The 23518-nt window shown below is 36.7% G+C and overlaps 1 protein-coding gene across 6 annotated transcripts; it reads left to right on the forward strand.

The window, feature by feature from the left end:
• The first annotated feature begins 1850 nt into the window (after window positions 1-1850).
• Window positions 1851-23510, forward strand: LOC139973214 (cystinosin homolog). Of its 6 annotated transcripts, none has more exons than XR_011795163.1 (10): window positions 1851-2010; window positions 3170-3436; window positions 8441-8541; window positions 10708-10848; window positions 13514-13613; window positions 14488-14607; window positions 15733-15912; window positions 18057-18174; window positions 18986-20439; window positions 20512-23510. XR_011795163.1 is itself a non-coding variant. In XM_071979748.1 (9 exons), the coding sequence occupies exons 2-9, from the start codon at window positions 3206-3208 to the stop codon at window positions 19159-19161; spliced, it is 1167 nt and encodes a 388-aa protein (XP_071835849.1). In that variant the 5' UTR covers window positions 1851-2010; window positions 3170-3205; the 3' UTR covers window positions 19162-20472. The 6 variants fall into 6 exon arrangements, 1 of the variants encoding a protein (XP_071835849.1); XR_011795168.1 differs by having other exon boundaries at window positions 20744-23510; XR_011795166.1 differs by having other exon boundaries at window positions 18986-20369.
• The last annotated feature ends 8 nt before the right edge of the window (window positions 23511-23518 follow it).

Here is a 23518-nt window from a genome sequence, read left to right on the forward strand (position 1 = left end):
AATTGCTCAAAATTTAATCTGCATTTGCTGGCGAACCGGAAGTTGATATTTGTACTATATGTGTAACTTTACATAGTGCCAACATTTACTATGGGTTTGCCGACCAGGTCAGTCTTTTGTTTTTCTAAGAGGAATCTAATGACTTTGCCATGAAGAGATTTCACTTACTATTCTATCATTTGGTGTCAGAATTTTATCGTTGTTGACAAATATGTTGTCGAACTTGATCAATGTGTTCAACGACAATTGTCATTCCATTTGAGTAATGACTTTGTGACCTTGCATTTGTATTGGGTCTCTTTTGACATACTTTTTGTTGTTGCGAGCTGGCGTATACTTTACCTTTTTGTGTGTTAATTAACCGATTTTAAAATCGGATGGCTGACGTGATTGTTGAGGGTATCACAGCTATCGGTAATGTTGTTGTCCGTCCGTTCCAATTTCTATCGCGATTGCCTGCATAACTGCATGACCTTTGTTTGTTTGTTTGTTTTATTCGCGCTCAGATTGTTCAAAATACAAAAAAAAAAAAAAATTACAAAGACATAATAGACAAATAGGACGGAATTGAAAAGAACAAAAAGAGTAACAGGAGCTAAACCCATTAGGCTGGTAAATACTAAGAAAACCAATATATAAGACTCAAAAAACGTACCTGTTGCACAAAATACTGAAAAGTTCCCCACTCTCCCACCACACCCTAAATTACAGGTTGTATAGTTAAATTTTCTCATACCTTGTTCAGGGTTCACGATGTTTATTGTCATGCACATTGGTTTGTTTACTAGCTTCAGTCATGTTAAATGAAATTATGAAGTCATTGATCTAGTGCAGGGTTCCCTAACTGGGGTGCATAAACCCACAGGGGTGCGTGAGACCATCCCAGGGGGTTTATGAGACGTTTCTGAAAGTCAACACTAGAGAACTTTTTGTTGAACTAAAATCTGATATATCATATAATTTAGTAATGTACAAAAGTCGTATCTATCGACAAACTCTTTTCGCGTTCCATACGCATGTGTTGCCATAGTTGTACCGTATACCGTGCATGTGATAAATAACTGAATTATGAAATATTTGTTCATCTCTTGTTCTTTTTTCATTACAATATTACACTATAAACTTGATCTTTTACGAAGCACTGTTATGCGTATTAGTATAATAATGACTCAGATCGAGTCTCAAAAACTTGGGGGTTCGTGGACAACTATGACATCCATGCACAGGGGGTTCATGGGGGGGGGGGGGAATAAAGTTAGGGAAATCCTGATCTAGTGGGTAAAAGGCCCAAGATGAAGTAAGGGGAATATACACCATACGCTGTAAAGGGAAATTAACCACTCTGGAAAAGAAGTGCTACATCTTTTTTAACTAGTTTATACGGAAGCTTAAATTTGCCATCAACATAAGAAAACTTTGCCCCAATAAGTCAACATTTTCAGTAAATTGTTTAGATAACAAGATAATATCTTATCAAAACTCGGAAAAATGTTGGATTGCTCAGTTGCTTTAACTGAGCAATTTGAACATTTTTTGCAAAATGTTCAATTGTTCACTTTATCCCATCTGAGTAATTGAACAATTTTCTGCAAAATGTTCAATTGACCACTTTATCATATCTCGTCAATTCAACATTTTTCTGCGACATGTTTAACTGTTCACTTCATTCCATCTGGCCAATTGAACAATTTTCTGCAAAATGTTTAATTGACAATTGTACGTGACTATTACTATTTTCAAGATAAAACCGTGCCTCCATGTTAATATATTCACATATGATTATAAATTGCGGCATCAAATAGTTTCACTTTCTCATCGACCAGAAACGTACCTTTTCACAGGTCACGCACGGTTGCTGCTCAAAACGTAACTAATCTCTCTCCCGAATATGGTATTTGTTTCAACCTCACAATCACATGATGTTATTTGGTTTTTCATTCTCCGGTGTTGGGTAATTTACTGTACACTGACGAGGTTTAACAGAACTAGGCTACTCTCAATTCATAAATGGTAATTAGTTTAAAACTTATATTACAAAGTATATTGCATGAATTTTTCAATCAAGAGGAATATTTTGGCCCCTACGTTATTTAAACAAGTACTAGGTAGCTTGTTTTCAAATAGCAATGACCAAGGCTGCTCGTATTACGTTGGTACTACTTCCACGATAAAAGGGAGGGCGTCAAAACTAAGGGAAAAACAAACATTAGTGGCCTAGGCTACAGGCTAGGCATAATCTGCAGGCTACAGTTCAGTAATAGGTACATTTTAACGTTAGAGAATTTATCAATGTCATATTTAAACCAAAAAAACCTTTCTAATTCCAATTCTTGACTCAGTTGATGTACTTCCTACATTGTAACCCCAGGTTTATCAATATTTTCTGAAGAGTATTACACATAGGCCTAGGCCTAAATAAAATATTGAAATTCTGTCAGAAATTGGACTGATTTTGTCATTGAGTGGCAGATAGAACATTTATCAGCTGAAGTGACCATTATTAAGCAGCTTTTATAGTTTTCTGCCTTTCAAAACTTGTTGTAACTTGTAACCACAAAGCACATGGTTTCATTAAGGGACCATACCCAATTGTATGGGGAGTTAATGGTGTGGTAAGAATCACAAGAATTCACCTCTTCCTACCCCACTGTCATGATGATAGAAGGCAGAGATAAGTGTTGTTATATTACAGTCTCACCAGACTTAACCTGACAGTCACAGCTTGCCGTGTAAAGTACAGATACCCAAAAAGGAGGGGGGTTTTAAAAATTGTGGTATCTACCTAGAAGAATGTCACAAAATTTGCAAATTTGCCAATACAATTATGTATGGTGACTGTTGTAATTTTGTTAGTGTTATCAACTACTGTGTGTGTTATCAACTACTGTGTGTATCAAACTAATGAGATGCTATTTTGATAAAATTTGGGGATTTGTGGGGGGGGGGGGGGGGGAAGCCTGTTCTATTTGCAGAAAGCTGTTTGAATATTGCTGAAAATAAGTTATAGCTGTAAACCATGACAAACCTAGCATCATTTAATATTTATATAAAAATGGAAAAACTGTACGTATATGCAGTTTTATTGTTGCTTTGTGTCAGGACATAGCCCCCCAAAAAATTAGGGGAACGTTCTTTAAATGTACAGTAACTTTTTCTTTACATTTGGTAGATAATAAGGCATATATTAGTGTGCTGATATTGAGCTATGGAGTCCAAGAAGTCCCTTCCCATGAGGCTGTTGTTCCTTCTCTGTCTGGTTGGACTCAGTGTGAGCGAATCTCACTGCAGTGGTAATCTTACCGTGCACCCAGGTACCATCAAGGTCCTCAAGGGATCAAAAGGTCTATTCAACGTGACGCTCTGTCATAACAATACTGGAAGTGTGGTTATTCATTTCCAGAGCAGTGCAGAAGATGTGTTAACAGTTGAAGACAACGTAAGTATATACATGACCCCTATCTTCACATTTGAATTAAACTTAAAGGCATTGAAGACTTGACCCAAACCGCGTGCCGCCCTCTGAAAAAAGGTAACTTTCCCTTGCTTGCAAGTGACGTTTTTTCTTGTCGCTACAAAATGCAGACAGTAATGAACATGATACCTTGTTATCTTTCATCTGGACCTGAGATCAGGGAAATGTTATGGAACAACTCCCTGCTGAGATGTCCCTCGCTGCTACATACACTGTGGTGTGGATATTGACCGTAGCTGCCTGTATTGACTGTACACTAGTGTTTAATGGGATCAATGGTGGTGTCTAACACTTCTGTTACACCTCATTCGAAACTAGGTCAGATTACCGGCATCAGATGTTTCTTTGATTCCCTTTAATCACATTGATTCACTTTGATAGGTTGATTCACTTCCATCGAATTTTACAGTGCTACCGTGATACTTTTATAGCTATTCTAACTTTCTGGTGCACAGCAGGTTGAGAACCTATCATGATATTGTCTTCTTGTTTCATACATTTCAACTCCAGACTAGATTGTGGGCAGTTCTGCCTAGAATGCCTTCCTGATCTTTTCCCTGACATTTAGCAACACTACCCCCACCCCCTGGCCCATCTCTCCCTCCCTCCCTCCTCTCTCTTCTATTTTACCTTCCTCAGGTTTGGCAACATGCCATCAACTTTACTTACTACTCAAGATTATTCAGTCATGAATGTGTTAAATTTTCAAGCGAGAATGAACACAAATTGAACAGAAATTTGGTAGTCCGGAACGACTGCTAAAAATTTGCCCCGAATACTAACTGTTTCTGACCATTAGAAGTAGAGCTCATTTTGAACATCGCATTTCGATGTCAAAACAATTGTTTGAAAAAACATGCATTGACAAAATAATTCATTAGAAATTTTTTTTGCATGAATTTCAAGAAACCAAGGTGGAACATGTGTACAGGTCAAAGTATCAATATCTGTCAAAGTTGTACCAGAAGTAGAATGCACACGTATATTGTATGTGTGTATGAAACAGTCTGTCTGCCACTGTAGGATGGCTGTCTAGTCCGGACAACACCATCCATTATCAATTTATCAAATGTTATCTTTATATAACAGGCTCTTCTTAAAGAGAATCGAGCACTTTCAGAGACCTGTGTATAACCAGACTCTTATTGTCAATATATATAAACATGTATATATATATATGTATATATATTTATATATATATGGAGGCTGGAAGTTTTTTCACTGTTCTGGATTTTCCTTCTCATTACGTTTTCATTGATATTTATTCATTTGCCTTAAATTTCCTTTACCTCCATTCCATTAACATAAAGTCTGTTCAAAGTATCTCTTTCGAGATCGGGCTTTAGGAATCACAAATGATTTTCGAGTTGGTTAGCATTATGTTTGATCTCTAGAGTAAGGCAAAGTTTGTCACCAAAAACAGAACTAGTATTGTTCAATACAGGTGTCAAACGCCTACAGTGAAATTACGACCTTCCTTACCAGTTTCGAACCTCTGGACATACAATCAGCGTCCATGGCCTAGTTGGTAAGGGTGTCCGCGTACAAAGCGGGAGGCCCGGGTTCAAACCCCGGTGGAGGCTGGAAGTTTTTTCACTGTTCTGAATTATCTTTCGAATCCTTTTCATTACGTTTTCATTTATATATATATATATATATATATATGTATGTATATGTACTGTATATATATGTATGTATGTATGTATGTATGTATGTATGTATATATATATATATATATGTATGCATATCAATATATATATATATACATAGAATAATAATAGAATAATAAAATAAAATAGTACTTATCAATCAATCAATCAATAGTCATAAGCCAAATTGGCCCGTTGACCTCCCCGAAGATTATAAACAATCTTAGGTGTGTAACCTTTTATAATGTTAACCGGTGCCTGCCATATAGTACTTATATGCGCGTTCATATAGTTTACCTATCTTTGCTTCTAGGGCTTCTGCTGGTATGATAGCAAATTATATCTACAGGTAGATCAGTTTTTGTGTCACTGATCAATACGTTCCCATGTATTAAAGGCTGCAAGGCTAAGTATGATATCTATGATAGCACATCACACTTTATGCTGATCTTTCCTCTGCTACTGAGTGTCAGATATGTTCTCACAGTACTGTACACTGTGAAAATATAGTTATTACCCAAAGGTCTTTGGGCATCTACCTCCAATTAAATTGGTAGGCAACAACTGCTATATATATATATATCTAGTATTATTACTCAAGTGCATTTGTGGCACCGGTTGATCTTTTCATTAAAGCTAGAGGGTAAGGATTTGATAAAATTTTGATACAATAATTTCATCAACAAAACGTTTATTATCGTGTAGAAATTTTCACTGTCAACCCCCAAGTGTTAACAATAATTTGTAAGTATTTATATGCTTTTTTTTTTTGCACACAAAACTTTTTCTCTCAAACAATTTTTCTCTCAAAACTTCTGAGAGACTTTTATTACCAGACTTTGCAAGTATAGCCCTCACTGATAAGGTGTCCTAAGTACTGCTTTCTATATTGCACTGTACATAGTAGATGTGTCAAAATGACAAAGTTGAACCGGTTTTGTCTGTCCAGGGAGCTGTTACCAGATTTTATTGCAACATGATGAGCTGTATTTGAGTGTCAAAATGTTGATTTGAAAGAAGAAAATTTTGAAAATTTCATATATGTATGTATGTAATTTTTTTTAATATTAACTAAAAGTCTGCAGTCATCTTGTTGTCCATGCATTTCTTGTTATTTAATATAATTGTTCCACAATTTAAGTCACAGAGCGTACAAATTAGAAACTAAAAGTCTAGATATACTGTTTACAGTTAGCCTACAGAGTTGGCATGGAGGCTGGTGTGGTTGATTGATTGCTCACTGTTGACTGTATGCGAGTTTGCTGCATTGTATTAAAGTACAGTAGTTATGTAGATTGTATTAAACTCTTAACATGGCAAGATTATTTGTCTAGCGACATTATCATTCTAGCAGATTGCTAGTAATTATTGTTAACCCATGATCATCATCTAGGCATCACAGCACACAGTTGTTCTAGAGCAGTCTCAAGTACTGTGGGCCTGCCCATTCCATTACTTGAGTACCCCCCCCCCTTTAACTTGTGATATTGTACTGTATACAAGGCTGCACCTCTCTAATATATACGCTAGCGATCGATTGAAACTCCCAATCATCATTCGCTCAAGAATTGCCATCCCGTCTGCTATTCAGGAGCATGACAATGTCGACACACGAAAGACTGCTAATCTATATTATTTGCAGTACTATAAAGGGCTCATTATTTTAACCAGTACATTTACCCTGTTTTTGTGTTCCATTTTACTTTCTTCTAACTTATACAGTACTCACCATTAAATGAGCATTGATCTCACCATTGATCATACTATTTTAATAAAGAAGCTTCTTGCTTATGAAGTACGTGGAATTTCCTATAACTGGTTGCAAAGTTATCTTAGTAATCGTATAAACTATGTATATTATAACGGAGTTACATCTGCAAGGTCCATTTGTAATGTTGGTGTTCCACAGGGTTCTATTTTAGGCCCACTTCTTTTTCTTATACATTAATAATATTTCTCATTCTTCTACTACTTAGGGTAACTTTGTTTTATTTGCTGATGACACTACGATCTTATTTCAGAAGGATAATATAACTGATGCAATTTTAGAAGCCGAAAAAGAGTTTACTCATATTATTAACTGGCTTAATGCAAATAAGTTGTCTCTGAATTTATTCAAAACTAGTATTCTTATATTCAACAATAAATTACATGATACTACTAACATTCCAATCAATATTGATGGCACTATTGTATTAACCACGTCAACTACTAAGTTTCTCTGTACTATAATCGATTGTAACCTTAACTGGAAAAATCATATTTCACATATCTGTAGTAAAATTGCCGGTGCAAATGGAATTATATATTAAAACATGTTCTTCCAAAGATACATTATTAACTTCATATAATACTCTAATACTTCCACACCTGAATTATAATTTACTTGCTTGGGGAGGTGCAAATAAATCACTGTTGCATAAATTATATAAACTGCAAAAACGTGCAGTTTGTCACATTTGTATTGCGCCGTATATTGCTCATTCGGGTCCTCTTTTTAAGAGTCTGAACGTCTTAACTATTATTGATTTATTTGATTATCAGCTAGGTATTTTTATGTTTAAGTTTAATAATGGAAATCTTCCTCCTATTTACAACTCATATTTTCATTATAGATATAATCTGCATCATTACAACACTAGATCGATGTATTCTCTAAACATTCCATATTCAAGAACTAGACTTAGACAGTCCCAGATTCGTTCAAGCGGTGTTGCTCTCTGGAATTCACTCTCATCTAATCTCACTGAATTGAATACTACTTTATATACTTTTAAAAATAGGTTGAGAAAAAAATTGATGTCGACTTCATTTTACATATATATGCATATTTAGACCAATCTTTAATGTTGCTGTTATTCTTTCGTAATTAGCACATTGCTAATTATTTTCTTTATTTCTTTTCCTTTCTTTATTGTAAGAGGTCAGACTCGAAAAGCTTTGCTTATTCTGACTCCTCTACCCATCATATGATTATTGCATATCATTTATTATATATAAGTATATTAATTTAATAATAATCATGTTATAAAATATAAATTAATGATGATGGTACAAATTAACTTGCATCATGCTATTAGATGGATGTATGCGTACATCTGTTCTAATTTGTGTACTTTTGCATCCAGGCCGTTTAGTAGTACTTACTACAGGTTTTTGTGGTGTGACCATCCACCCGCACTCTTTACTCTTGTGCCCATGGGTGCATTACACATATCGTCTTTGTAGCCTGTACTGTATATATCTACACATAGATAAGGTTAAATCAATGATTTTCTTCCATATCGATCTCAATAAATTCTCTTTTTGGATCTTTTAGATCACCATTCCGCGAGGGGAAGCAGGCCAGCCTTATCCAGTCGAGTTTCACGCCAAAGATGCTGGTATAACGAATATCCAAATGTCATCAACACAAGTCAAGTAAGTATTCATATCATGTAGTGCAACCAGTCATGCATACTACATTATATATATTACAGTATTGAAAATAGTTCCTTGCCTACTGAGGCAAATTCGAAAAGAATGGAATCTAACTTTTGCCACTCAAATCTAAAAGTCTGAAAGCTCCTTTTTAAAACTCTTTCATTTAAACTGCTTCTGACATTTTCTTCATATTTAAAATTTTTTTTTTTTTAATAATCTTAACTTAGTTTTAATATTCTTGTTGTGGAATTTGATTGGCATTTTTACTTCTCTGAACTGTTTTAGTTTAATTTAATTTCTTTTATGATTTTTTATGTTAGTAAGTTTCTTTAGAGGGCCAGGAGGGTGGGGGGGGGAGGTAGTTAGCAATGTGCTATCAAACAAAGTCTTTTAACCTTCTGAAAAGATTATTGTAATAATAACTTATGATGACAATGAAAAAAAAAAAAAAACATTTTCAAATATTTCATTATTCTTGAGCAAACAATCAAAGCTTTAAAAAAAAAACATATTCACACCAACCATAATTTTAAACCTAGATGAATGAAATTGCTGGTAAGTCATGCAAGTCCTTGTTTTTTAACCAGATATATGGATTTTGCTGTAAATGTAACTCATTGAAAGCAAAAGTATTTCCTCTTCTGCTGTATTGAACAGGAAATGACAAATATGATAGCTTAATAGGGACATGGGAAAAAAAGTGCCCGGGAAATCTCAAAGATTGACTTTTCATCTCAAAATGTTGACCTTTTATCTCCAAATGTTGACATTAAATCTCAAAATTTCCTATGTCCTTATTAAGCCACAGTAGACAAAGAAAGGACAAAAGACCAAAATAAAATTAAAAATTTAACAGATATTTTCTATAGATAGATAGACCTACAGTGTAATTCTTATAGCCTGTGCTGCCTTAATGTGTATAATTGAACACAGTGTATGTATAGTACAGTAGGAACTGTGTGAAACCAACATGAAAACTAAAATTACTGTATTTGTATACAAACACTTGACATTGTAGTGCGTGATGAAGGTCAAACTTAGTCAGTTGTTCATATTCAATGAAGGGGTCTTCGTTACTGCAACCCTTTTGAAGTTATTTCGGTCATGAAGAAGCAAGTTCGGCTTTTGGGCCTTTAACGTCTACAGACCAAAGCTAGGAGCTATTGTGTAATGTTTATGAACAATACTGTAGCTAGCATGTGCCTGCAATATAAACAAAAAAATGATGACTAAAACCATCAGAACTAAGCTGTCAATCACGAATCACGCCTGTTTCGGACGTGACAGAATACAGAGTCCTGGACACTGATTGGTCAAATTGAACAACATGTTAACATTACTGTATCCTCGCCTAGTTAGTGTAATTTTACAAACATATGGAACATCAGAAGGCCTAATGTGACGATTAATCTAATGAATACACGTAGGTCTATAGTCTATCATTGCAAATGTAACACCCTCCGGTCTATTAAAAACTGTTTGGTCGATTTCCTAGCCCTGGTTTATCATCATCCAAACATGTAATATATGCCATACACGGCCATAGTATATAATGCCATGCCACAATAAGAACGTTACAAGTGCCTATGTTGCAAGAGCTGAACTAGTACAGATAATACCAAGTCGTTGCGGATAAATACGATTAACATTTGTTGCTTGCAGCTTTCTTGCAGGTTGTTGTTAACTCAAATGCATTCAAATGTTACCTGTCTTGTTCAATTCGAGAATACCCAATCAAAGTAGAGAATTTTACGTACATAGTTCTGAAGAAGTATGCTACGCAAGGAGATCTATTTTATTTACGTGTGCAGAATTAACTGTTCACCGCCACAATTCTTTGCCAAATCTTAGTCTGGATTTTTTCACTTTCGTATCAAATAATTTATCATCAAGTTTGAATGTCTGTCCTCAGCTACTGAAATAGTTTCACTTAACAGTGCTTGCTCTGGTTGGGTTTTTGTGTGTTTCTTGTTATTATTTTAAATATTCACATAAGAATATTAATAAAGTTTACTTAAGTAAAATACCAAAATATTTAGTAAAAATTAATTACTAAGACGAATACAATTAACAAAAGAAAAGTAATGAAGTTTGTTTGTCTTCTGTTAATTAATCCCAAACGTTGTGTTAAACGGTCAGCTCTTCAATTCTCTCTTTCGACAGCGTGTCGTCAGAGTTTGTGCTCGTCAGCTCAATGGAAAATGAAGCATTAGACACTATTGCTGTCATTATTGGGTGGATCTACTTTGTGGCTTGGAGTGTCTCGTTCTATCCGCAAGTCTATCTCAATTTCAGGCGTAAAAGGTAAGGTCTCATCTAGTAACTTCTCTTTCTACATGAAGTAGTTCCACACGTGTGTTTGCAATCGCACAGACACAATTGCATGGATTTTTTGCCAAGTTGTGAATTAAGTACAGTACTAGGTGTTTAGGTCTGTTCTATACTTCCCTGCCGCACACATTGGACTCACGAACACCAAGTGGATTGCCGTTCTGTTCGACTATTGTCATAACGGATACCTGACGTCACAAGAAATTCTGTTTCATTGAAAATTCACATGATCAGAGAATAATATACTGTAGCCTACTATGCTGTTTTTGTATATATGCGCATTAGCCTAGCCTACAGAACTAGTACCTTGGATGCCATAATTTGGGTGAATGTTGCTTATATTGCCATCAAGCGGTGAATAATCATTTATCCAGTATCTCGTCACGAAATGCTGTACCTAATGGTGGGATTGCTATACTGTACAAGTTCAAAGATGTATGGCAGTTTTTTTGGTTACAGGCCACGAGACCGAAGGTCGGCGAGACCGAAATTAAAAAAGGTCCGCGGCACCGAAGGTATTCTAGACCGAGGTCCGCAAGACCGAAACGATTACTAGGCCTCCACCAGTGGAGTATCCAGAGGGGGTTGCAGGGGGAGAAAGCTGCACCCAAAAGTCTGATTTCATAGTAAAATGCGATAATAATGACAGTATACGCTATAACAAGGCAACATGTTGTGGTTTTTCGGTTCTATAAGGAGTCAAAATTCTTTAGACTGCCGAATTTCAAATAATATTTTTGTAGTGTAATGTGACAATGTTAAAAAAGTGTTTTAAATTGGTTTAAATCGCCCGTCTTTCCTTACATCTTCAAAATTTAGGGGTGGGGGGGGGGAAGTCCACCAGTGAAAATTTTACGAGGGACCCTTCCATTGAGGAATATCCAACAATATATATGTGAGCATAATATATTTAAAATGATTGAAATGACACAACTTCACAACCCAAGGCAGAATTGCCACTTTAAACACACCGTTCCATGACCTGAGGTCAAAGTTCTTCACCATGTAGATCCCACAATTTATTCATATGTACCCATCGACATCATGTGTAGTACGTACAGACGCCATAGAAGTAATTGACCCTGACATTACCCTGCCTCTGATAACCGAGGGGAACAATCTGTGCTTTGTACTCAGAAGTTGGGATTCAGCACAGAAGGTTTCACCTGTTTTTTGGTCAGTGAAGTTCCCCATCTCTTATGACAGATGAAATAATTAATACTGTGTTGATCAATGTGTAATTGATTAGATTGATTAGCAAATTTCAGCACATCTTGTTTTTTGGTGTTCATGGAAGCACCGCAGCCGTTCGTTCAAAGAATCAAGTTAAAAGTCAACCCATCTTCCCGCAAGGAAGTGAGAGTGAAATTTTTTGAAGAGACTTAAATGTGTGGGAATGTCCAGGCTCTATGAATCAGTGTGTGCTATGCAGATAGTACTGCAAATAGCTTGCATATGTTACAGTGCAGCAACATTTGAATGAATCGATTCGTTTAAAGGTCCAGTCGAGTCGTTTGCTCTTATTCTTCTCTGAGTCCCGAGTTTATCTCGACACAACTCTGTTCTGTATGTACAGGGTTTTGTTACTCTATAAAAATCAGGCTTACTTACATTCAATAAAGTCCAATCATATCTGATTCAAATGCAGAAAGATGCAGGGCTGCTAGCTGCACACATTCTTGTGATATTTGTGTGCATTCACAACAACTGTGATACTATCCAGGCTAGCAAAGTAGAATGTGTTCAGATTTTTAATTTCCCTTACATTCTACTGGTAGGGTTCTCTTCAACACAACATATGGAAAAAGAAAATCATTAAAACCAACCAAGTCTGCAATATGTTAATATGCAGATGTCTGCAGTCAATAGCATGAAGCTAATACTGCCAGTACAAACTTTGAGATATTAAAATTACCCCTCTCATATTCTGACATCATACAGGGGTTGCAATTGTTGCATGAATTTAATAAGTGCAAAACTTTTGTGGTGCACTTTGACCATCAAACAGGTATTGAGACTTTAAGATCTCATATTTGATAGAAATTGCTTAATCTGTATAGCACTGCATGAAGAATCTCACGCCTCACATTGAGAGGCCGGAAATTTTATTCTTACAGTAGCCACTCTCTTACTAAATGTTCGGTCTGCTTTAGTAAGTGCATTTTCCATCCACCTGCAGATGTGTAGAAGATTGATAACATTTACACCTATGGTCCTCCACCTCTGGACTACTCACTGCAGACATCCTGGTTGTTCCCAACTTCCCAATCATGAAGTTGTCAAGCTAACCTTTGTTATTTCAACTCACTAATTTTGACCCAGTCCTGCCATATCATCACTTAACGTACAGTTTAGAAGAAAAGTTACAATGCACTGCAAAAAGTCTTTCACTTTTACAAATAGAATACGGTTTACATCTCTTTTCTACACAAGTTAACAAGTTCCGAAGTGAACCATATTGTGATAAACAGAACACAGCAGGGGATAATAACAGTAATAAATTGATAAAGTGCTCATGTATAACGACTTTGGTAAATCTTTCTGTATATACCGTATAGAACAATGCTTTTTTACCATAATTAAAATGTGGGCACAGTATAAGTCAGAACCATAAATATATTATATGTTCTTTCTGCAGTGTTGTGGGACTAAGCTTTGATTTCCTGAGCTACAACTTCACTGGTTTCCTAGCGTATGGAATATTTAATGTTGGTCTTTACTGGATTGACGAGATCAAGGTATGGCACCTCAGCTGGCTTTAATTGTAAAGAAGGGAAACACCCTTCTTACCTTCCCCTCACAATCCCCCCTCCCCCTCCCACCTCCATCATCCTGCCATTCAAGAAGAACAGTTCTTTGTGGGAAATTCTGAAGCAGCCATATTTTATAATTGGCCCAACGGGTTCAAATCCTTCGAAATATTTCGATCAGGTCCATCAAATCAAATCTGCCCACAATCCTGCACTAAGTAGGAATTGTGTGGTCCCTAAGGGACCTAAGCTCGAGCAGCCTAATAGCCTACCGACCACATTGCTCAACTTAAGTATCGAAAGATGTTGGTTCTCCAAGGCCCTTTTTCACCTTGACACTGGTCAGGTAAACTAAAATACCTCTAAGAACTTCCAAGGTAAATAAAGGCCTGAAATATGATGATAGCATTACAAAATTCAGGAAATCATTTCTCTTTGGAAGACACCCATAAGAAGAACTCAAAATGTCAAAGCTTGAAGTACAGTCTGGTACCCATGACCGTAAGAATGAACACCTGGGCTGCACCTCCAAGTTTCTCCTCCAATATACTGAATACTTTGTCTGCCCCAAAGATAAGATCATTTTTCTTGAGTCGAAGAAAAATGATAAATGCGATGCATTTGTTAATTTAATATTGAATCAAAGTTTATCTTCCAAGAAATGTTAGTACAAGGCATTGATAACACTTGAAGCACCAAGCCTACTGTTCTGTTAACCCAAGCCCCTTTCCCCCACCCCCCTACCCCACCCCAACCTTACCCTCAAACACCAATTCTGGCTCTGTTACACCTAATCCACACCCTTTCTTTTCAATCTCCCTCCATCTCTACCATTACCTATGTCTTGATTTTTATTTTTCAGGAAGAATATACAAAACAACATAAGTACAGTGTAATTCCAGTACAGCTGAATGATGTTGTGTTTACTATACACGCATTCTTCATTACATGCGTCACCATCTTTCAAACTTTCATTTACGAGGTAAGTTGGTTCGTATCAAAGAGAAGGGAAACCCATGGATGACCTGTGGTTCATAATAGCAGGAAAGTGTGTGCGTGTATACGTGTGTGTGTGTGACATGTCACTGTTATGAGTACAATAATCCTATTTTGTTGGATGAAAGATGTAAAGGTCATTTGAGGTCGGCGGTGGTCATATATACGACAGTCTATTTCGGTGCTGTATCTCTTGAATTGTACAAGTGACAAAGTTTACCTATTTGTCAGAGGACAATTTGAAACATGAATTCCAGCCAACAAATAACTGCAGTGTGCTTCCACAGCCAATAGACACTGTTATTGACCCTCGTCCCCCTTCTGCTGGACACTTTATTTCATTTTTGATTTCATTTTGATTTCATTTTTGATTTCATTTCTCTTTTGGTACTATGGACTGCTGATTATCATAATCGAGGTGGTTTGAGCATCACTACATAGCTAGATAAAGAGTGCAATCTAGTTTATTCTGACCTCTTTGTTCGGTATCTTAGTTTAATAGTAAATACTAAGGGAAAGTAATACATTTATATCAACGCTGAACAACAACTCCAGAGGACTGAAATCTTCAGCACTTTGCAGAGACAAAACATTACACGAAAGAAACTAAAAAAAAGCCCCTGGAATAAAAAGTAATCTCTTTCTTCTGTCTACTATTTTGACTTCTTTTTTGGTATCTTGATAATAATAATATTATAATAACAATAATAAAAAAAGTAAAGCCTGCCTATAGAAGAAAAACAGTCCTCTAATTCACTCGAGCATTAATCATTTGTTACTTGATAGCAAACTACCCCAAATACTGCCAATAAGATTCATCCTTGAGTGCACCGAATTAGTTGACCAGTCACCTGTATGATTGTCAACACAAGTACTCTAATGGCCGGCACTACTTTCCTGTGTGTGAAGACAAATTTGGCTTGACCACTGACGTAGAACACTGTGTGTTCAATCATGAGTTTGTGCAGAGGAGCGTTCAGTATGGCTAGCATTACCAACTCGGGTAGATATCGGACCGGAGTGGTATTTGCTATTATAGGCAGGAAAGATCATAATGGTCCCTATGATAAATCCCCTGTTCATCTCCCATGTGTGTGTTTCCTTTTCACAGAGAGGCGGTCAGAAAGTCACGACGGTCTGCTGGATTCTTCAAAGTATCGCTTGGATGTTTGTAACTGTAACACTGATCATAACAGCCGTCTCGAGTCAAAGTGTGCTAACGTGGCTCGAATTTGTGACGTTCATCTCGTACATCAAACTTGGTGTCACCCTCATAAAGTATGTTCCACAGGTGAGTGATCTTTTGTTCAGACAACTATACAGTGGCATATTAACACAAGTGAGGAGTCGGGGGAGGGAGGAGGAGGGAGGGGGAGGGAGGAGGAGGGGGAGGGAGGGAGGGGAGGGAGGGGGGTTCAGTATTTATTAGTACAACCATGCATTAAGACCTTAAAAAAAGACCTAATTTATAGTCTAAAATATGCCTCAGAATGCACCATTTGACTTTTTAAACTTTTTTTTTTTGCTGGGTGAGCACCACAAGACCCCCTAACCTGGGAGTTGGCCTTTTTTTCTTTTTATTTATGTTTTTTTATTATTGTCAATTTGTCATCCCTAATGAGGGTAGTCCTGCTCAGTCCAGAAGCACTGCTTTCCAGAGGAGCCCTCAATACAAAACACACATACAATATCATGAAGTAGAAAAATGGTAGACATCCAAAAGCACAAAAAGGACGGCAAAAAGATAGACAAACAAGTATCAGACAATTAAACAAAATATATAAGTTTTCATATTGCGTTTAAAAAAAGCCCTCAAATACCCTCTTATTGTGAAATCCTTCATCCACAATCCGATCTCACAGGCCCATTAAAAAGTCCCTGCCCTTACAGTTGGGCGAGACTTTGAATCTGGCTCCTACCCCTTAGTCTTTGAAATCCTGTCTGTATGCCAATGAGACTGTCGGACAGCTTTTAGATGAAAAATGACGAAGGGGTTTCAAAGGATTAATTTTATTGATGGATTTCTATGGGTATTCAATCATCATGAGAAATAAGGAATTTTCACCATCAGATAACCTTGTAAAACTTTGAAATTTTTGCACCGATAGTGTCCTTCAAATTTATTTCAAATTTACTGCTGGTACCTGTAAAAGGTTTGCTCAGCGATTATCCACAGGGATGTAAGTCTTCCGGATTTTTACGGAAATCCGTTTTTTTTTTAATTCCAATAAGTCTTCCGTATTTTTATGGAAATCCGTTTTTTTTCTCAAATTCCAATAAAGTTCCACAAAATTGTTCGAATATCAAAGACACAACGCGGCAAAAAATGCCTTGCCCGTTGTAGCAAGCTAACTTCAATTTTCACTCATCGATCACTCAAAATACCATTTCCAGTTTCGCATCATCGCATTGCACTGTACAACATTGTGCCATGTGAATATCGTTGCGTACGTGCGAACTTCAAATCGCTATAGCTCATTTCTGTCGTTGAAAAACCTTGCCTTATTCATGTTGATTGGACTGCTAATTAATATCTTCGTAACTGCTGGTGCTCGACATAAGTTTTGGAATTAACGCTTGTGATATTTGTGAGCGGTGGAAATCTACGGGATACGCATATGAAAGTCGATATTTGTGATCGCATTCGAATGTGAGACTGTTTTTTATTCCGTAGTTCGCTGCGACGTATTCGTAACTTTGAGCTAGCCTAACATAACGATAGTGTGTAAGTAGTAAGAACTAGGGGTAAGATGTGTTAGCGCTAATACTTCTGAGCTAGCCTAACATAACGATAGTGTGTAAGTAGTCAGAGCTAGGAGTAGGATGTGTTAGGACGGCATTCACCTGGGGTCTCCGAATATTTTTTCCGGTTTTTTTTTTGGGCTGCACTTACATCCCTGTATCCATCATTTGCCTCGTCTCATTTCAAAGTTACACCAAGCCACTGATGGGCTATCGTGGTACGTAAAGTTCTTTACGACGTGAAATGTTATCTTGCCATCTTCTTTTAGTGTACTCTGAAAAGAGTGAATAAATTTCAAACTTGATATATCTCAGCAACCGAAACGAATTTGATACAAATAGGATATGAGTTTTATTTTGCTATTTCACATCCAACCGGTGCTGTGGCCGAGTGGATAAAGGCGGTGGTATTTGAAGCAATGAGGCTTAGCGATTGAGAGGTTCAGGGTTTTAACCCCGGCGGGGTCATAGTAAGGCGGGATTTTCATCCAAGAGCAATCTACGGTTTACCCATATGAAATGACTTTAAAACGATTCTAAATTTGAGTTTAAATATTAAATTGGTAGCCACTCGACATGAGAGTTGTTTTCCATAAGCCCTTTTGGGCATCTCACACTTTCCTGGTCGCTCAAGCGTCATAAAAATAAACTACCTGATCATCATTTTGTTGCTTTTTCTTTCTCTTTTCCTAGGTTTGGATGAACTTCAAAAGGAAAAGCACAGATGGGTGGAGCATTGGGAATGTGTTACTAGATTTCACGGGTGGTTCCTACAGCATTCTACAAATGATATTAATATCATATAATTACAGTAAGTAAAACAAAGATATCATTAAAAGGGGACAGAACCCCAACCGTCACCTTTGGCTTTATATGACAGAGATCTTTGTGAAGGAACAACTCCCCTGAACAGGTTAAGAAAAGTCTTGTTCAAGTTGGGAGAGATATCCTAGCTGAAAATTCATGCTAGCTTGGACTATGGTCTATTGATTGTAACTAAATCAACTTCATCTACCTCTGTTGGCAAGTTAAAAAATATATAAACGATAAATGTAAATATTCAGATTTCTGTTGTTGGTCGAGCCCCATTCATAGTTTGTCATGACCCATACTTGGGTTATGCCTCATTTATAGTTTGTCAAGACCCATACTTGGGTTACGCCTCATTTATAGTTTGTTGTGCCCCATACTTGGGTCGAGCCCCATTCATAATTTGTCTTGAACCATACTTGGTCTAGCCTCATTCATAATTTGTCTTGAACCATACTTGGTCTAGCCTCATTCATAATTTGCATTAGCTCTCTAAGAATTTTGAAAGTTTGTATCTTTGTCATAAAACCTGCTACAAGGATGCTTTTTGTGCTTGGGTGGTCGGGAAAAAAGTTACAGCAAAGTTTTGGGACTATGGAATTTGGCTTCAACTGGAATTATACCCTTTAATATCAGTCTTCTCGTATATTTATATTTAAACAATGTATATATATAAATATTTAAAATTTTGGTCATCCTCAGTACATGATGATATATGGTATACTCCTTCTCAGATCTTCATGTTATTTTAATGTTCATGAACTTCTACAGGGTCTAATGTTTTTTATTTCTCCTCTCCCCCCCCCCCCCAGATGACTGGAGCTCCTTCTTCTTGGACCCGACTAAGTTTGGTCTGGGTTTGTTCTCCATTTGTTTCGACATTGTCTTCATCCTCCAGCACTACGTGTGGTACAAAGAGCAGGAACCACCTGGCACAGAGAATAACGACCAAGAGCATCTAATAAATAGCGACGCAAAAGATCAGTGATGACATCACACGAGGTCACAAGATGTTACCAAGGTTCATTTGTAATAGTCATAATAAGGATATGCAGAATGTCTACCGCAGTTTCATTCAAAGCTTGTGCCAAAAGAGCCGTTCGGTCACCTTTCTTGCGGCGATTAAATATATTTTGTAATTTACCAAATTTGAAATATCTGGAAAGTTTACTTTTAGCTGGGTGGTAAAGTACTCTTTACCTGTTGTAGAGTATTTGCATTGCCACTCCTCTCTGACATGTCATTTCCTTCCACTCAGGGGGGTAGCAAGCTTCCAAAAAGTGGGCGGTGGTCACAACATCAGAGGGGCACTTTTTCATTCCACAACCACCACTCGTTATGCTATAAACCAATACACACGGGCCATATCACTTAAATATATATGATGTGTTAGTATGCTGTCAAATTGAGATTGTTTATTATCATGTAACCATGCTACAAAAAGATATGGGATGCCATTGTACAAAATAGCATGTACAGACTAAAAATAAATAATTAAATTAAAATATTAAAATTAACAAAGGCTTAAGATAACCAAAAGACAGTTCTTCATCAAAGGTGCACAATTTATTTGCCAGTAGGGCACATTTGCTATTTTGGAAGAAAGTGGGGGGGGGCACGTGCCCCCCGGCTCCTTAACCCCTGCAGTGAATGCCAGGCAACAACAAATAGCCATCCCTCCCCAAATGTAACATTAATTTTAGCAGATCAGAATTTCGTTGCTATGAGTTTACTTTACTAGGCTTGGAGTTGTATGATACCATGACACTGTTGGTTTCAATATTTACCATCTGATGAGAATCTGAGTATTCTTTCCAGTTTCTTGTGCTTGTTCTTTGGTCTTTAGGAGCCTGTGAATTCAGTGGGAGGGGTGCAGTGCTATAAGGGTTGCAATAGGCATTCATTGTTAGCACTAGGCAGTCAGTGTTTCCAGTGGCATCGTGCAGTGCTATAAGGGTTGCAATAGGCATTCATTGTTAGCACTAGGCAGTCAGTGTTTCCAGTGGCATCGTGCAGTGCTATAAGGGTTGCAATAGGCATTCATTGTTAGCACTAGGCAGTCATTGTTTCCAGTGGCATCGTGCAGTGCTAAAAGGGTTGCAATAGGCATTCATTGTTAGCACTAGGCAGTCAGTGTTTCCAGTGGCATCGTGCAGTGCTATAAGGGTTGCAATAGGCATTCATTGTTAGCACTAGGCAGTCATTGTTTCCAGTGGCATCGTGCAGTGCTAAAAGGGTTGCAATAGGCATTCATTGTTAGCACTAGGCAGTCAGTGTTTTGCAGTGGCAGGGTGCAGTGCTAATGGGGTTGCAATTGGGCATTCATTGTTAGCACTAGGCAGTCAGTGTTTTGCAGTGGCAGGGTGCAGTGCTAATGGGGTTGCAATTGGGCATTCATTGTTGCAAAAACCAAATTCAGTGGGTGCTCTAGGTATTCAGCATTTCTTTTGGCATTCAATGTTTGCAGTATTCCTTCAGTGTTTGCACTAGTCACTCACTGCATGCACAAGTCAATCATTGTTTGCACTAGGCATTCAGTGTGTGCACTAGGCATTCAGTGTTTGCACTAGGCATTCAGCGTTTGCCATAGTCAATCAGTGTTTGCACTAGGCATTCAGCATTTGCCATAGTCATTCAGTGTTTCACTAGACATTCAGTATTTACACTAGGCATTCAGTATTTAAACTAGCTATTTAGTGTTTATACAAGTCATTCATTGTATAGACTAGTCATTCATTGTTTGCACTAAACATGCAGTGTTTACACTAGTGATTCAGTGTTTATACTAGTCATTTAGTGTTAATACTAAACATTCAGTGTTTGCACTAAATATTCAGTGTTTACACTAGTGATTCAGTGTTTGCACTAAACATTCGGTCTCTACACTAGTGTTTCAGTGTTTATACCAGTCATTTAGTGTTTGCACTACACATATATGGTTTACACTAGTGATTCAGTGTTTATACTAGTCATTCAGTGTTTACACTATTCATTGAGCAGTTATGCTAGTCATTCAGTGTTTATACTAGTCATTCATTGTATATCTTAGTCATACAGTGTTTGTACTAAACTTTCAGTGTTTCCACTAGTGATTCAGTGTTAATACTAGTCAGTCAGTGTTTGCACTAAACTTTCTGTGTTTGTACTAGTGATTCAGTGTTAATACTAGTCAGTCAGTGTTTGCACTAAACTTTCTGTGTTTGTACTAGTGATTCAGTGTTAATACTAGTCAGTCAGTGTTTGCACTAAACTTTCTGTGTTTGTACTAGTGATTCAGTGTTTATACTAGTCATTCAGTGTTTGCACTAGTGATTCAGTGTTTATACTAGTCTGTCCATATTTGCACTAAACTTTCAGTGTTTGCACTAGTGATTCAGTGTTTGCACTAAACTTTCAGTGTTTGCACTAGTGATTCAGTGTTAATACTAGTCAGTGTTTGTACTATACATTCAGTATTGAGTATGCATGAAGATATGTTGACAATTCTAACTCAGATTTGGAGCAGTACTACACAAATTCAATTAAATGTAATTAGACATGATTGCATAATTCTTTTGATATTACTATATTTTTTATCATTATTATTATTTTCATTATGTTTTGTGTAATAGTTATGAGGCTGGGGATTATTAATGCATGTGATTACGGCTGTGTTATGTTTTGTAAAAGTAGTTTTGACTATATACGATAATGATAAGTAAAATTTTATACATAGAAGGGTTTTCTTTTTTTTAGATAAGTTTCTGGGATAATGAGTTAAAATGTCCTTTAACTTGAGGATTTCTCTTTTTTGACATCCATATGCAATAACATTTTTACCTTTGGAATACTTCCAGGCAGTACCAACGTTCGCGAATGCAGAATAGCTATTGCCTGTTTAAATCCAACTGTGTACTTCATTATTAACGTAGGCCTACTCTTAACAGATTACAATTTCCTTGCACCCTAAGATGGTCGCTTTCATGCATTACCAATTGGAAACCTTCAATGCATATCCCAAAGTTGGCCAAACAATTTGTTATTCTATATTTGGATCTTAAAGGTATTAATAAAGCAACATGCTTCAACATGTTGCTGCGACATATACAGCTGCATATTGCCTAACCTATAGCCTACCAATATATTACAACACTGGGACTTAAGCACAACACCATCGCAAAATGTTGTAAAAATTGTTTTGGCTATATGCAATAATGTTAAGTAAACTTTAATACATGAGTCATAATGACCTTTAACCTGTTGATTCTCCTTTTGTGACATCCATATGCAATAACTTTTTTATCTTTGGAAATCTTCCAGGAGTTCCAACGTTCGCAAATGCAGAATAGCTATTGCCCGTTTAAATCCAACCTGTACTTCATTATTAATGTACTCAAACAGTCTCCAATTTCCTTGCAGTCTAAGGATTTATTTACCAACCAATCAAGAGCCTAGTCAAGTCATTGGGCCTTGAAGGTACCTATTAATTAAGCAACTTGCTTCAACATGTTGCTGATTAATCATATTAATTAATATACAGTTGCCTATAGCCTACCAATTTATTACAACACTGGGACTTAAAAGTCCTATTTGCGATAGTGTAGTGTTAATTAACACTACACTATCGCAAAATATTTTAAAAACAACGTGACTTGCCTTTTCACATTTTTTTTCCGTAATAGATATTGGAACTAGTGAATTTAAAAAAAAATTTACATTTATTATTTTGATATGAGCAAGTGTTTATTGACAGACGAGGAGCAGAGTTTCTTTGTTCTGCCCACATCTTTTTAATTTCACACTGAAAAAACAGTTGAGAGGGTACTGAATTATTGGCAACTTTATCTTAGTAAGGAAGATTATTAGATGTTAAATTTTACTCTTCATAAGTAGTCGCATAACTGACTGAAGTTAGCAGCCACTAACAGCACATGTAAAGAGATATGCGTTTCTTACAGAGGGCAGCAATGCTAATTAAGAACTAACTGTAACAATCATAGGCGATAACAAGTACCGCATATATGTGATTATCCTGGTTTGAGCCACCATCTCTACGTTGTACATATTTAAAGATACCTTTTTAAATAATGTGCTGTTCTCAAAGCCCGATTGAACAATTTCCATTTAGCACGGGCTGTTTATGTATGAAAACATGTGTATATGAGAACAATTTTAACTTTAAATTATTTGATCATATTTTTGAAAATATGCATGAGTAGCGTTTTAACTTTTGACGTAAACTGTAAATGAGTTTGATGTCTGCAAGAGACCCTCAAAATTCATCATGTCTTCCAATCTCATTTTCTTTAATTTAAGAGACAACAGTACAAATAAATTTTTCTATGCTGCATTAATTGATACTGGTT

The sequence above is a fragment of the Apostichopus japonicus genome, chromosome 2, assembly GCF_037975245.1.
Source record: "Apostichopus japonicus isolate 1M-3 chromosome 2, ASM3797524v1, whole genome shotgun sequence".
Classification (NCBI taxonomy): domain Eukaryota; kingdom Metazoa; phylum Echinodermata; class Holothuroidea; order Aspidochirotida; family Stichopodidae; genus Apostichopus; species Apostichopus japonicus.